General features: G+C 41.8%; 1 protein-coding gene across 1 annotated transcript in view; it reads left to right on the forward strand.

Annotated features, from left to right (window-relative positions):
- The window catches only part of TAPT1 (transmembrane anterior posterior transformation 1), a 514,105-nt gene that overhangs the window by 114,687 nt on the left and 384,882 nt on the right, over window positions 1-14,536 (forward strand). The window contains exon 2 of the mRNA XM_086964058.1: window positions 9,790-9,920. Within this exon, the coding sequence (XP_086820184.1) occupies window positions 9,790-9,920 (131 nt within the window). The remainder of the gene's footprint in view (window positions 1-9,789; window positions 9,921-14,536) is intronic.

Here is a 14,536-nt window from a genome sequence, read left to right on the forward strand (position 1 = left end):
CACGCGTATAAAAATGATAGTAATTAGTAAACACTCAAAGCTCGTTCTAGATACTAAAATATCGTTAGCCAACCAATAATGTGTGACTCTTGACTCTTTAATGATATGTTAAAAGTAGCGCACAGAAGTAACCTATAATTATCGCGTGGCACACAGTTGCTACACCGAAGACAAAAATCATTTGATAAAATAATTTGATAGATCCCAGTTTTCTTTGTGGCGATTCATCCTCCGATATTTTACCTGAATAAGGAGCTGATCACACAGCTATGCATTATACACAAGAGGAGTGTTTATTACACCATTTTTAGAGCTATTTTCTATCACCTGGGCAGCCTGGGTTTAGTGGGAAGTACTTATGGTAGATAATGTTGTTTACTACTTGTTCACAACGCTTCTGGTACTGTTTAAATGAAGTTGAATAACCATCATTACCCTTTTATTCAACTGACTCACGGTGATTGACTTGAGCTGTCAAGACTTGCTACAGGAGATGGCTTTAATCCCATACTGTAACTTCAATGTCCAGTCAGTCATAATTTTTTAAAAGGATAAGTCTTTATATACTTACAAGAAATATGGGGGAGTAAAGAAAATCAGAGTGCAGCTCAATGGACTGAGATGCTGCACTGATTAATGAGCATCATTTTTAGATTCTGCCACTTCAAATAACAGTGGAGACTTAGGACGGGGTACGTATATGGTGATTAATTGTTTGTTTGTGGCGATCTCTGGAATTCCTGGTTCTCAAGTTTTTGCTTCTGCAGGGTTTATAGTCAATAAGGTGAACATGCAAGAGAAAATCTACAATGTATCTAGTGTGTTGGGATACAGCTGCTTTTTGTCCTAGTGTTTTTTAGCCACTCTTAGTGCAAGGTAGGACAAAAGATTGGGTTTGGGCCTAGACACTTTAGCATCTGCTGAAAACGGCACTCCCATAAAAAAAAAAATCTATCTATCTATCTCCATTTGATAAAGGCCACAGGAAGATGTAGTTTTCTCACGTAATTTTAATGGGAGCCTGCAGGCAGGTCACTAGACAGGAACCCCATCACAAAGTCTTTACGCCAGATGCGTTTCGGGACTCAAAATTCCCTTCTTCTGTGGTGAGTTGTTGTGGAGAAATGAAAGCACTGTTGCATAGCGCACGCTTCATTTTAAACACCTTCCGTGTTGGGCGTGGCCCCCCACAGCCTTCTGGATGTCGGAGTGCGCTGCTTCTCTTCCCGTGTGGGCGCACTCATCATTTCAAAATAAAACAAAGTTCTTTCCCAAGTGGGGTGGACTTGGGTACTGTGAGTCACCTGCCCTGCTTTCTGGCTGTCACTTCGAGCTAGCAGGCACCACCCTGCAATGGCGCCAGCACTCCTTCCTTCCTCATGCACAAACACCGAGCTTAGTGCCAGTTCGTACCCGCAAAGCAGCGGTGGGCCTACAATCACGACCGGGAACGGCCGTTATCAATCCAACCAGTACAGGATACCCATTTGATAAAGGCCACAGGAAGATGTAGTTTTCTCACGTAATTTTATTGGCAGCCTGCAGACAGGTCACTAGACCGGAACCCCATCACAAAAGTCTTTACGCCAGGCGCGTTTTGGGACTCCATATATATATATATTCAAAGGTTCAAACACGCTCAGGAAAACAGGATACAGTCCTGGATCTTATTTTCCTGAGAGCACACGTACTTTTGACTATCATTTGGATTAATTTTGCCGGTACGCTCTCCTGGCGTGTGCGCCACTTCTCACGGGTCCCGGTGAACCGGAAGGAGCTTTTGTGTTGATATATTTCCCACACCATCCCCTCCGTGGAATAGGAAAAGACAAAAAACAAAGTTGTATGGTTAGATGAGGCAATAGGGGAAGCCACCCAGGGCAATCGCATTGTACGTCAGAAGAATAAAATAGAGTAGAAACACTGACCGTGCTTAATCTATCCCAAAGGAACCTCACCCAAGAGGAAATTTTGCTTCTTGAATTGGGACTTTCATTCTGCCCTAACTCTGGATTTGACTATGCACAAATCAGGATTGACCTCTTTTTGTTCATTAGAAAATTAAAATTGAACAAATGCATACACTACTAAGACTCAGTCGAGTTTAATTTCTTAAGACGTTCCTACCCTTGACCAGCAGATTGGTGAGGTGAAGGGACTCGTTGCCTTGGAAACCCTATATCTGAAGAGCGAGGGGGGGCCCCCTCAATATAGGGATCGATCAAATGATGGAGAATTTGGGATTAGACACTAGATCTGCCAGTGGGAGTGGCTTCAAATCTAAATCCAGATCGCTTCCCCTAACCACCAATGATAATTTAGTTGTCTTTCACGAATTTGTGATCAAGGATATGATGAAATTGAGGAAGAATGGTGGAATGTATGCTGATAATCTTACGATGGAGCAAAGAAAGGCATTGAAATCCCTTGGAGATGACTCTTCGATTGAATTAAAAAATAGTGATAAAGGAGAAAATGCTGTAGTTATGGACTCTGGTATGTATGAGCAGGAAGTAATGAGACAATTGGGAGACACCGATTTTATGAGGTGATCTCTACGAAAGAGTAAAAGATGTGTGTGAGTTCTTACCAAGCACGACTCAAGCATTGGTTTGATGAAACCCTTTTAGATCAGGATGAATTTAATTTCTTAAGATCAGAATACACCAGGATTGCCTCCTTTTATCTATTACCGAAGGTACATAAAAGGTTGATTATTCCCCCTGGTAGACCATTCGTCTCATCTAATGAAAGCTTCCTAGAGAACACGGCCATAGATATAAATTCCTTCTCATTCTCTTTTGTAGAAACACTTCCAGCCTATTGCAAGGACAGTGGTGACTTTATTACTAAGATCCATAACCTAGTGTGGGCTGATTTCTACATTATAACATTTGATGTGATTTTATACCTACATCGAGCATGTCTTTGGGGTACATGCCTGTGAATGTTTTCTGAGAAGTAGGCCAGCTTGTTTCCTGGAAAATAATCGCATGCTCATTGAAATGATGCAAATTTGTCTGAAGGACAATATCTCTATGCACAATGGTACGCTGTAAAGACAAAATATGGGAAATGCCTTGGGCACCTGCTTCACCCCCAGTTTAGCCAATTTGGTAATGGGCTGGTGGCAGAAGCAGATGGCTTGGGTTGATGAGAACTCAGAGCACATGCAGAAAATTTTAATCTGGACCTGGTAAAGGGGACTTTTTATTTCCATAATGGAATGGCTCCGAAGCAAAAGCAGAGGAGTAAATCAGAGTTATTAATAATACCTTGTTCAATTTTCAATTTACCATGACCAGAGTTCCAAGTAGATCACTTTTTCCTATATATTACTTCAAACAAATGACGGTAAAAAAAAACACCACAGTCAGAAGGTGTCAGCAGGAAATAGCATATTGCACTTTAAAAGTCAACATCCTAGAATCTTAAAGAAAGCATTCCTTATGGGGAAATACTCAGACTGAAAATAATATGTAGTCCGGAACAGGAGTATGGCAAAGAAGTGGAGGAAATTAAAAGAAGGTTTTTATAAAGAGGTTACAGTTCCGTAACATTAAAAACGGGCAAGTTGAAATCTGAGAACATCACCCGGAATCAGTTACTCTATCAAAACACCCAGCCCAAGGAGGGTGACCTGGCTATTAGATTCATAAACGGTTTTAATTTGATGTCACCTAAAGTGTTTCAGGCAATTAAAAGGCACTGGTAGGTAGTGAGAGGGGATATAGTAATAGGCAGTGATCTTGGCACTTCTTTTCCTATCACATACAGGAAAGGCAGGACCCTGGAAGACAATTTGACCCACAGCTATATTTCCAGAAGTCGTAAACCGGATACCTGGCGATCTACTGCTAAAGGGTTTTTTAAATGCAATCACTGCAAAGCCTGCAGTATGGTGAAAAAGACTGAGTACTTGCTTCAGACGGGCTGAAGTGAAGGTTGAATGGATTCTATTATTGCAATGTGTGTGTGTGTGTGTGTGTGTGACCCCCCCCCAGGGAGGTGGCAGTCCCTGGGGCTGCGTGGGGGGCTGGACCCCCCACATTTTTAAAAAAGATTAAAGCCACGGGGAGGCCCCCAGCATTAAATTTAAGCCACAGGGCATTTTTCGGGTCCCAAAGGGGATCCCCTGAGCAGTCCATGGGGCTTAGGGTGTTTCTACCCTGCATCCTCTTCTTGATTTTTAACCTTTTTTCTTGTGATTCAGTTCAACCAGGTCACAAGATGGCTGCCAACACTTCTTGTTTGAAGTGTTGGTAGCCAATCAGATTGCAGACATGAGATCGGAGAGTTCGTGGATCCTTTGCGTCCCCACATGGATATGTGAGAAATGTTTACATTTCTCAGGAACAACTGAACGGATTTACACCATTTGGAAAAAGAGTGCTTTCTGAACCATGAGCTTACTTTTTGCCAACTTTTTGTGTAATTCGTTCAGCAGTATGGGCTGTATCCGTGTCTAAAGTTTCCTATGGAAATGAAGGTGGAGAAAAATTGTTTAGGGACCCCCTGTTTCCCCCGCTTGATGAATCACACCAAAACTTTCAACACAGCATCTGACCTGATCGGCCCATTAGTTGGGAAAATTTCGCAAACATTCGTCAAACGACGCCAAACATTGTCAAATCAAAAACCGCATTTCCTATGGAAACTAGGTCCTAACTAGAACTACCTACTGGCGACCGCCAGAGTATGTGTGTGTATATATGTGTACATATATATATATATATATATATATATATATATATATATATATATCAATCAAAGGTTACATTACCATGGTAGGTGAAATTTTCCGTAACAATGTAACGTTTTAAACTTTAGAAATTCACCAGTTACAGTTGTAGTTATCTCTGGTAACTATCACTTATGCCCTAAGGTAACTCTAACTGGCACCCTCAACATGCACTGCTAATTACCCCACATATTAAATCACACATGACATCTATATGACATCATTAATAATATCACTGCAAAATTTGCAATTCAATTATTGATGAGGAAAATGTGCATGGCGGGCGGTGCGAGTTATAGTTACCTTAGGGTACGAGTTATAATTATTTGAGATAACTATAACTGTTGAATTTCTTTGAGTTTTAGAGTTTTGAGTGTTGCGTTGTTACTGAACATTTCACCTAACTATAACATTACTTTAACCTTTGTTTTATTCAGTGAAAATATATAATATCACAAACCTATATGCCACAAAATGTTGTTGCACTCCATGAGCTCAAATTCAAAGGATTTTATTCAGATACACAATTGACCTACCAACGTGTTTCAACCTCTCGGGGAATAGTACTTCCCTACCTAATTTTGGCCAGCCTGTGTCCAGCTAATGGGTTTATTTATAAAAGGCATGTGCTCCTAACATATCATAAATGAGTAGAGGCATTGAATACACTCTACATCATTGTATTGAAAAGTAATCCTGTGTGCAGGTGACAGTTGTCAACTTGTGTTCAGCATGTTCCACACAAGTATTTTGGCTCTGCTAAAAAAGTTTACAACAAGGCTAAGATTCAAAGTGCTACATACTATGTATTGTAAGCAGCCTTGAGTATTAGACAGAATGATTTCAGCATGGCAATTTCTACGTAATGTAGAAGACTGTGCACCAGGTATTAAACTATGTACATGTGCTTATTTTACTTCAGAAGTTAGGATACCTGTAAAGCTTTCACCACAGTGTGAATGCTGCTGGTAATATGATCTTTTGCACCTTCAGGCCTTGGTTATTTTAAATGAGTATTGTCTTTTTTTTCCAAGTGCTGCTTAAGTTTACACTGTTCTTAGTAGATACTTTTGATTACTCTGTAGTGTACGTCTCATGAGGGTTTCACTGTCTATAAATAGTGTGGCAGAGTAACTCTCTCCACAGAGTGCACACGGTTTACAGTACCCACTTTTCTACTAATCTCAACTTCCTTTCTCAATATAGGTACGGTGACTGTCTGGGGTTTAATATGGAAAAAAAACTGTCTGTAGTAGGGCATTAAGTTTGAAACAGACATTTAGTATAATGAGGAAATTGGCTTTCTCCGAACATCTGTATACATATTGAATATCGTGTACAATGAGGGTTTCCCATATATCATTGGTTGATTGTTAATGTGAACTAGGCCACCCATTAAGTGTATGGTATAGGGTCAATGTTACACGTAACACGTTTGCTGTACCTAAGTGAGTTGTATCTGTGATGGCATTAATTAAGCTTTATATTATTCTGAGCTATTTTCCAGCTACTTTCATAGCTCTGTCATACTTGTTCATAGAGCGATGTGTGCAAAAGAAGTTTGGATGATATCAGTGAGTGATCTCATCAATGATGTCATTTGAGATTTCATCTGATGTCTTAATTGATGTCATAGAACATGTCATGAGTGATGTAATATCATAAGCAGTCCCTAGCTGGGGTGCAAGTTATAGTTAGCTCTCCTAACTATAACTGGGCGAATTTCTGTGTTTTTAATAATTTCAAAACATTGTTATCACTGACATTTAAATCAATCCACGGTTGGTAAAGTGTAGCTACTCACCTGTGCACACGAGGGTCTCAAGGCACGAGGGAGGGATGCTCTTTTGAGTGCTGGGGTCATCCAAAGAGCCAGGTCTTGAGGTCTTTCCTGAACTGGAGCAGTGTGGGAACTTGCCGGAGGGGGAGGTTGTTCCAAGCCTTGGCTGCGTGGTAGGAGAAGGATTTTATTTCTGTTCTGGTCTTGTAATGCGTGGAACGCTGGCCAGAGAGAGGTCGGCTGATCAGAGGTGTCTCTTGTGTACGTGGAAAGAGTGGCAGTTGTTCAGTTATGTTGGTCCGGTGTTGTGGAGAGTCTTGTATGTGTGAGTGAGGAGTTTTAAGGTTATTCTTCTTTCGATAAGGAGCCAGTGGAGATTGCGGATGTGTTGGGTGATGAGGCTGCGGCGCTGGATTTCTATGATCAGTCTGGCTGCGGTGTTCTTGACGGTTTGGTGTTTGCCAAGCAGTTTCTTGTTGATTCCGGCGTAAAGAGCATTGCCGTAGTCTAGTCTGCTACTGAGGAGAGCATGCATGACCAGTGTTTCTGTATTGAGATAGGGATTCATCGGAACGTCTTTCGGAATATGCGGAGGGTTATTATAATGTTACTTAAACCTTTGTTTTTTTTTAGTGAATTTCAATTTTTTTAATTTTTTTTTTAACAAAAGCAGACCTATTGATGAGACCTAACTATGATGTTACTTTAACCATTGTTTTGTTTTTCTGAATGGATTTTTAGGTTTTAATTAACAATTAGTAATATTTTATCACAATATGTATAGCCAACCCTGGTGTGGGGTTTGCCACAGAGCCTGCCCTGCTCTAACCCCTGCAACAAACCCACCACAGGTAGCCAACTCCTCATTGCACATGGCCTATTGTCTCACGCGTCATGGGGTTTGCCGCAAGGCTGGGCCTGCTGCCATCCAGAGGAAACCAAACCCCAACCCGCACTACCTTTGGTCGTGCGTGGTGTTGGTTTACCCATAGGGCTTATCTTGCAGCCAAGCCTTGTTTCCAATTCCCCGCGGACAGGTTACCCCATGCTGAACACCTCCTTTGCTCATGCGCAGCTGCGTGGTGGCCACAGGGCTTGGCTTGCTGCCAGGCCCTGTGAGCAAACCCCACAGCAGGCTATTAACCCCACAGCCTTTAGCGTGCGTCAACACAGGGTTAATATATATATATATATATATATATATATATATATATATATATATATATAATGCAGCAGCCCCTCCGACTCCTAATTGACCCCAATAACCCCAGGACCAAAATAGATTTTCCCCTTCGCATGGGGAGAGGGCTATGTGGCCTCCCTCAGAGAGCCTCCTTAGGGCCTGGGGACCCCATCCCCCATGGCCTTTTTTTGTTATAAAGGGGAGAGTGTGGCAGCGTGCCCACCTCCCCGAACCTTATTAGGCCCTTGATTCCCCATCTACAGGGGCTCTTTACAGGGAGGGGGGAGGTCGTAAATGGCCCTCTTTCCGAGCCTCATTAGGCCCTGGGGAACCTATCCACCAGGACCTTAACTATTTTAAAGGGGAGGGAGGGGACCATGTGCCCCCCGAGCCTCAGGCCCAGAGGACTCCATCCTCCAGGTCCTTTTTTTATATAGGTGAGGAGGACTGCAAGGCCCCCCTCCCTGAGCATTATTAGGCCCTGGGGACCCCATCTCCCGGGTTTTTTTAAAAATATATATCTAGGAGATGGGGCTGCGTGGCCTTCCTTCCGAGTCTTACTAGACCCTGGAGAATAAGCATAAGTAACTTTCTATCTAACTGTTAATTCCTCCTTCCCTTCTCACTTCCCCTTTCTGTGGAGTGGCCTCTATTTAGTGTCTTAAAAGGCCTCAAGTTAGTAGTGTGCCCACTGTGACCATCATTTGTTTACGCTCCATGTCTGAGGATGAGGAAAGGGAAACATTAGAAACTGTCGGAGTGCAGGGATGGAGTTTGAGTGCAGCTCTGCTCCATCCCTTCCCGAGAGGTACGCAGCAAACTTGTGGCCACTCAGCACCACCTAAGGGTGCGCAGAAGCACTGGTAGAGAAGAGTTTCCAGAAAAGAGTCTGGTGCCTGGGGAGTATTCTAATGCGAGAAACCTGCAGTTAGAGTGTCTACCAGAAAGAGTGTGTTCTCTGTGAGCCTTGGCCTCTTCTCCGAGCAGCATAAGAGAATGCAAATACCATAGCCCCACTGGAGCTGCACTTGGACATCTGGTAACAGCCAGAGGTGCCACACCCTAGATCCAGCTTCTCCAACGAGTAGCTCGCGAGCTGCTAGTAGCTCTCTAGCTACCAGTAAGTAGCTCTCCTGTGTGCAGCCCAGCATCCTAAATTAGAGTATTTTCCTTGGTTGAATTTACATATGGATACCAGGTTGTAGCCTAATGGCTAGAGCGGTCAACCTCAAAACTGGGGAACTGGTTTCGAGTCTCGGCAGGGATGCTCAACATCTTGTGATTCCGGACAAAATCACTTAATCTCCCTATGCCTAACAAAATTAATGTGACCGTCTGTAACACAACTGGTGCTCATGTAAAGTGCTCTGATACCGCCGGGTCTATTTTGCGCTATATAAAACTCCCCAAAAATAAAAAACGCTAGAATTGAAATGTGTGCATTCGGTATAAATGTGTGTATTTTCAGAACATTTAAGCTTATGTTTGGAGAAAATATTTTGTCGTTCCAAAATATATCTGAAGCTGACATTTTAACGATAAATCGTGTAGCGCTGGGGATAGTTATGACTATTATTACAACCATGGTGCCAGAGGTTTTGCAGCTAGGTCTGTTTTGTATAACTCATTTATAGGCATTCCAAATAGATATAGCCTTTTTTGTATTACTGCTGGCATCCCTGTCTGATGCACTGAGGTGATGACCGCCGACAGTCTTGCATAGGGTGGCCACTAATGTAATCTTGTCTGTTTGGGTCACAATACAACACTAATAACATTAGAAGCTCGGCATGATTTTCATTGAACACTTGTAGTAACAGCCAATGTTGCCAAGCATTTTTGCTACTGACTGAAACATCTCAGATCTCTGTTAAGTCAGCATAAGGATACAGTAATAAGCTGAATCTAGATGTCCCTGTATATTGAACGGTCAATAAAATACATTTCACTACACTACATTCTCATGGGTCAAAGGTTTCTGGCATATTCTATTGATTTTAAGTTTCACATTTGTGACTTTAATATTAGTCACGGACTATTAGTAAATATTGACATTGTTAAAATCTTCCTTTGTTCTCTAAACAGATCTGTCATTGCTGAGGTTCCTCGGTGCTGAACTAACAAGAGGCTATTTCCTTGAACACAATGAGGCAAAGTACAAAGAACGGCGCGAAAGAGTATACACTTGTATGCGAATACCACGAGAATTGGAAAAGGTATGATCAACCTTTTGAGCACATAATTAGAGTGTAGACTTCAATAGTAAGTCACATATTTGTTTGGTGTAATGATTTTGAGTCATGCCCTGTGTTTTTCTCTTAAGTAGTTTTTTTTCCAATTCACTCTTATGTCATTCTAAGGACTGACTCTCTCATCTGTCCCCTCATCCTGGCTTTTTTTCGCTGCCTGCAGAACTGTAGAATAGGATACAGATTCGTTTTCTTTCGAAAGCATAGACATACTAGCTTAAGTTTTGCTTTTCATTGGGGAGTTATAAAGAAAGAGAATAAACACTTTCAGAGGCATGTGGTAGGTGCCCTGTGTCCAGTGTCAGTAACGCTGGCGAATGATCGGACATGACACCCTTTGCATGAAAAATATGGGTAGAGGTCACTTTAGTTAGCTCTGATGATCGCTGTTAAGTTTCAACAGTGCTAAATACACACTTATGAATTAGATCCATTCAGTGTACTTGGGGTTGGCAGTTAGAGGGAAATAGGGATATGTAGGGTTTCCAGTGTGTGAGGACAGATGTCAACGAGAAAGAAAAGAGTGAAAGAGGAGGTAACTCCTCATAAGAGAGGTGATGGGGAGGCGGATGGTACGGAGATTGGTATCATTATAAGTTTCCCCTACAAATTTGGACCGTAAACAGAAAAAGGAAATAATTTAGTATTAACAATTGTTTATGGTTTGATGAGTTGAGATTGTGGAATAAGATTTTTCCTTTTCCCTTGGCGGATTCTCCTGAACACTTTCTTGTACTCTGCAAATGTCTGTTATAATCTCCAGTTATGTTCTGTGTTTCTCTGGTATGTGGTTCCAGTAGGGTTTCCTGCTATCATAGATAGAAGATGTGTCCATGTTGCATTGTTAAAGTTCCTGTGAGACTGGATTATTCTACTCTGTTTTTACAGTCCATTGTTAATGTGGTTTCCAGTTCAAGTAGGCCGTATATCATGTTCTGTTTGTGAAGCTGGGTTCAGAGTACAAGGGCATTTTTTCTTCTCAGGTTTGTCTCACAGGAGAAATTATCAAAGATGTTAATTTTGTGCACATCAAAAAACGTCTGTTTTAGGTTTTATTTTTTGCAACTATGATCGTCTGTATATGAAAACAGCCAACTATTGGTCTGCCAATTCTTTCAGGTTCCATGGACTAATCATGTGTGGTAGCTCAAATTTCAGAGAAGGGGAGAAAGCGGTACAACGTTGTTTTGGCAGAAATTCTATTAAAAAGGCTGACATGTTCTCTCCTTCCATTTTTTCCAGTGTGCCATAAAATCGAACATTGTCTTTGTGGAAATGTCTTCCAGCTCCACAGTTTTTGCGCTTAGCATCCAGAGTAAAATTTTCAAGAATTGGGGAGCATCAAAACTTATATCTACTTTTTCTTATCTTATTTCTGTTGTGTCCAAGAGCTGGTGAGAGGAAATTAGTTCAGCTCTCACAAACCTGAGCTCTTTTGATATTTCAGTTATTCTTTCAAGCTCTTTCCTAGAGCTGTGTCCATCATTGTATCTGTACTGGGATATTTTAAGGTCTTTCTTGTTACTGCCAGTGTCTCTGAGAAGGTCCTTTGCTTTGGTATCTGTTAAGTCATCAGAGTGTGTGCATGATGCATGTTTGTTGCATTTGCATTCTTCCTGCATATTGACATGAATTGGCCTATTCCGTTCCCTATTATTACAGCCTATTTATCTTTGAACAGCTTGTAAGCAACCCTCAATGCGGGTAGCTCCCCTCAAATGCAATCAGTGTTGCTCCTCCCCCCCCATGTCAGTTCACGTTGTTTACGTGGTGCCAGTTGTGATCTAGGCATGGTGTAGTGCAGAGTGTCGCCCAATCCTCTATATTGCTTCTACCTTGTTGTCTGTCTGTCATATTGAATATCCCTCAAGCTCTCATGATATCTAGGTTTCGACTGTAGTCTGAGCCCATTTGTAGTGCTTTTGGCTGTGAGCGACTCCCATCATTGTTGAGCAGTGCAGGAATTAACCATTTTACTTCGAGGCTTATACAGTGTTATTTTTGCCAAGAATTCACTGTAATCCAGTACCTCGTGGCTGTCTTTTCTAAGGAAGGCATAGTTTCTAGTCCCCATATTTTGGATCTCTTGCTATAAATGAACTACAAGAAACTCTCTTTTTCCTCTCTCTCTCACTGTGGAAAAAATGTCCCAACTGTGTGGCACTGCTAGGGCCCTCTGGCATTTTATTTCACCTGCAGCTACCCCTCTAGCCTCTAAAATTCTCCAGCTTGTATGTTCTGACCCATTCTGCTCTCAACATTAGGGTGGTTTGTCTCAAGGTGTCATCGCTACAAGACGTCATTCCTTTATTGCAGGCAGGAGACTTCATGGCTGCCTTTAATCTCAAGGACTCATACTTCCACATGCCGATTAATACTTTCTATCAGCATACCAGAGGTTTCTGGTGAGTGGCAACAATCAGCAGTTCACTTTTGAATCAAGTCCGCTATGAGAATGTTCATCAAGTGTTGTCTGTCTGCCTTTGCATCCCATTTATGGCACCAGTACAAACATGTGTAAACCTTGCTGCAGATGCCGCCAATTTCTTACAGTAAAAAAGTTAATGTACCCGATGGAGGTCTCTAGCAGAGTGCTGATTGTCCTTGCATAGCTACAAAGGCATCCACTTCAGGAATAGCTGTTAAAGCAGTGACCCTAAGATGACGGAGGATCTAGTTTTAGTATTCCCCATGATTTAAAACAAGTAGTTTATTAGTCCAAACGTATAATTTGCTAGATCTTTGGCAGACCCTGTGCCGCAGCTGACAACAACAACAGATGTCTCTCATGGCGGTTGTGGATGTTTTATACTGGATCACTCGTTGCAAGGCAAATTGACCTCTGATGATGTGGACCTGTATCTCACTGCGTTAATTATCAAGGTTTGCCCAGATATGAGTTTCTTTCTCCCTGTGCCACTGGAACCAAGGTGCATCCTAGTCAAGAGGCCGGAATAGCCTGAAACCAGCATGGGGTTTCTTGTATTCTGCAAGGGGACCTGGCTTGATAGTTAGGGCTTGACTGTTCCTATTGGAGCAGGGCCAAGGATAATTTGCACATGGCTGACTCCTGTCGGAGGTGGCATGGTGGCCAAAAAAAGATGGACTGCAATCCAGCACGAGTAAGCACTAGTGCCTGAGATTCCACCCATCACTTATTTGTATTTTGAAAGCTCAGGGAGATAGTGTTTCAGAAGTTATGACTAACAGAGGAACATAGTCCTGCTATAATATGCAGGAAAGAACATGACATTTAAGATGAGGTGTGTACCTCGATGCAATGCGAGCTCCAGAGTGACATGGTCACAAGTAAAGCATAAAGCCAAAACGGACTGTCAAGAAATATAGGTTGTAATATTCCATATCTAACGTTTGATGGCAGCAGGTGATAACGAATCAGAGGCTAACAAAGCATGAATCAAACTGATGCTTCTAGGGAATGAACATTTCCTTATGTCTATTGCTAGAACACTGCCCTCATAGTCATCAATTCTGGGCTTTGTTAATCCAAGGGCCTATCGTCATCAGCTATGCTCTCGTTAGAGGTTTCTGTTTTAAACTGACATTACCACTTCATTTTTTTTTTTTGCTATAGCTAACACCCACCACATTCAGACGCTCTCTTTTCCACTAGGTACCACTCCGTTTTTTAGCAGTATACATCCTGCGAGGACAGAGGTTAAGACTTCCTCTGCTCTTTTTCTTGTCTACTATATGGGAAGTTCCTTCATGTTTTTCCTACTGTACCAAGTAAAGCTCTTTGTTCAGCTGAAGTTGGGATGCAACACTTGTTCTGATGACTCCTTCTGTGGCCCACCAAATCTGGTTCTCACATCTCATTAAAGACTTTTTAAAGGGTCCTGATTTGCAATTGAAGACCATATTTGAATCATTCATCTTTCCCATCCACTCCTAACCTCAGATACTGTTTCCAAAGAGTTAACCTTCCCTTGACTAAAACTGTTGTCTTCAGATATTCAGCTGCTCTATGGAGCCAGTGGTGAATCTAATGGATTGCAATGTGAAAATAAGTGACTAAAGTTTTTATACTGTTTTTCGTCAAAGAGGTCAAATCCTTTGAGTTGCAATTTAGATGTTAGCCAGTTGGCTAAAGTCTATTTACCCACATGCCTTCATGTGAACTAGTATTTTAAAGCACACTTTCCTTCTTGACATCACATTGACTATTATTCAGCAAACCTTGTAAGCAAGCACTTTTCAGCGAGTAGCACGCTACACTGGAACCCAACAAGGATTAATGGTGGATGAGTATAGGTATGTTGAGCAGTGGACTTGAGTCTGTGAGTTGGATTGATTAGGATAATGGAGGGATTGAAAAGGGAAGAGTCTAGGAAGTTTTATTTGGGAGATCATAGTAGTAAGAGGAGGCTTGGGATGACTAAAAGGAGAGCTGAAGGAGGGAAGAGTCTATAGAAGTGGATTGAGAATATCATAGTAGCAAAATTAGGTTTGAGATGAGTTAAAGGAAAGATACATGTGGGAAGAATTTAGACAGGTTTGCTTGGGAGATCATAGTATTAAAATGAGTTTTCGGGTGAGTCAAGGAGGGATAAGGTATGGGG

Source organism: Lissotriton vulgaris, chromosome 3_2, assembly GCF_964263255.1.
Source record: "Lissotriton vulgaris chromosome 3_2, aLisVul1.2, whole genome shotgun sequence".
Classification (NCBI taxonomy): Eukaryota; Metazoa; Chordata; class Amphibia; order Caudata; family Salamandridae; genus Lissotriton; species Lissotriton vulgaris.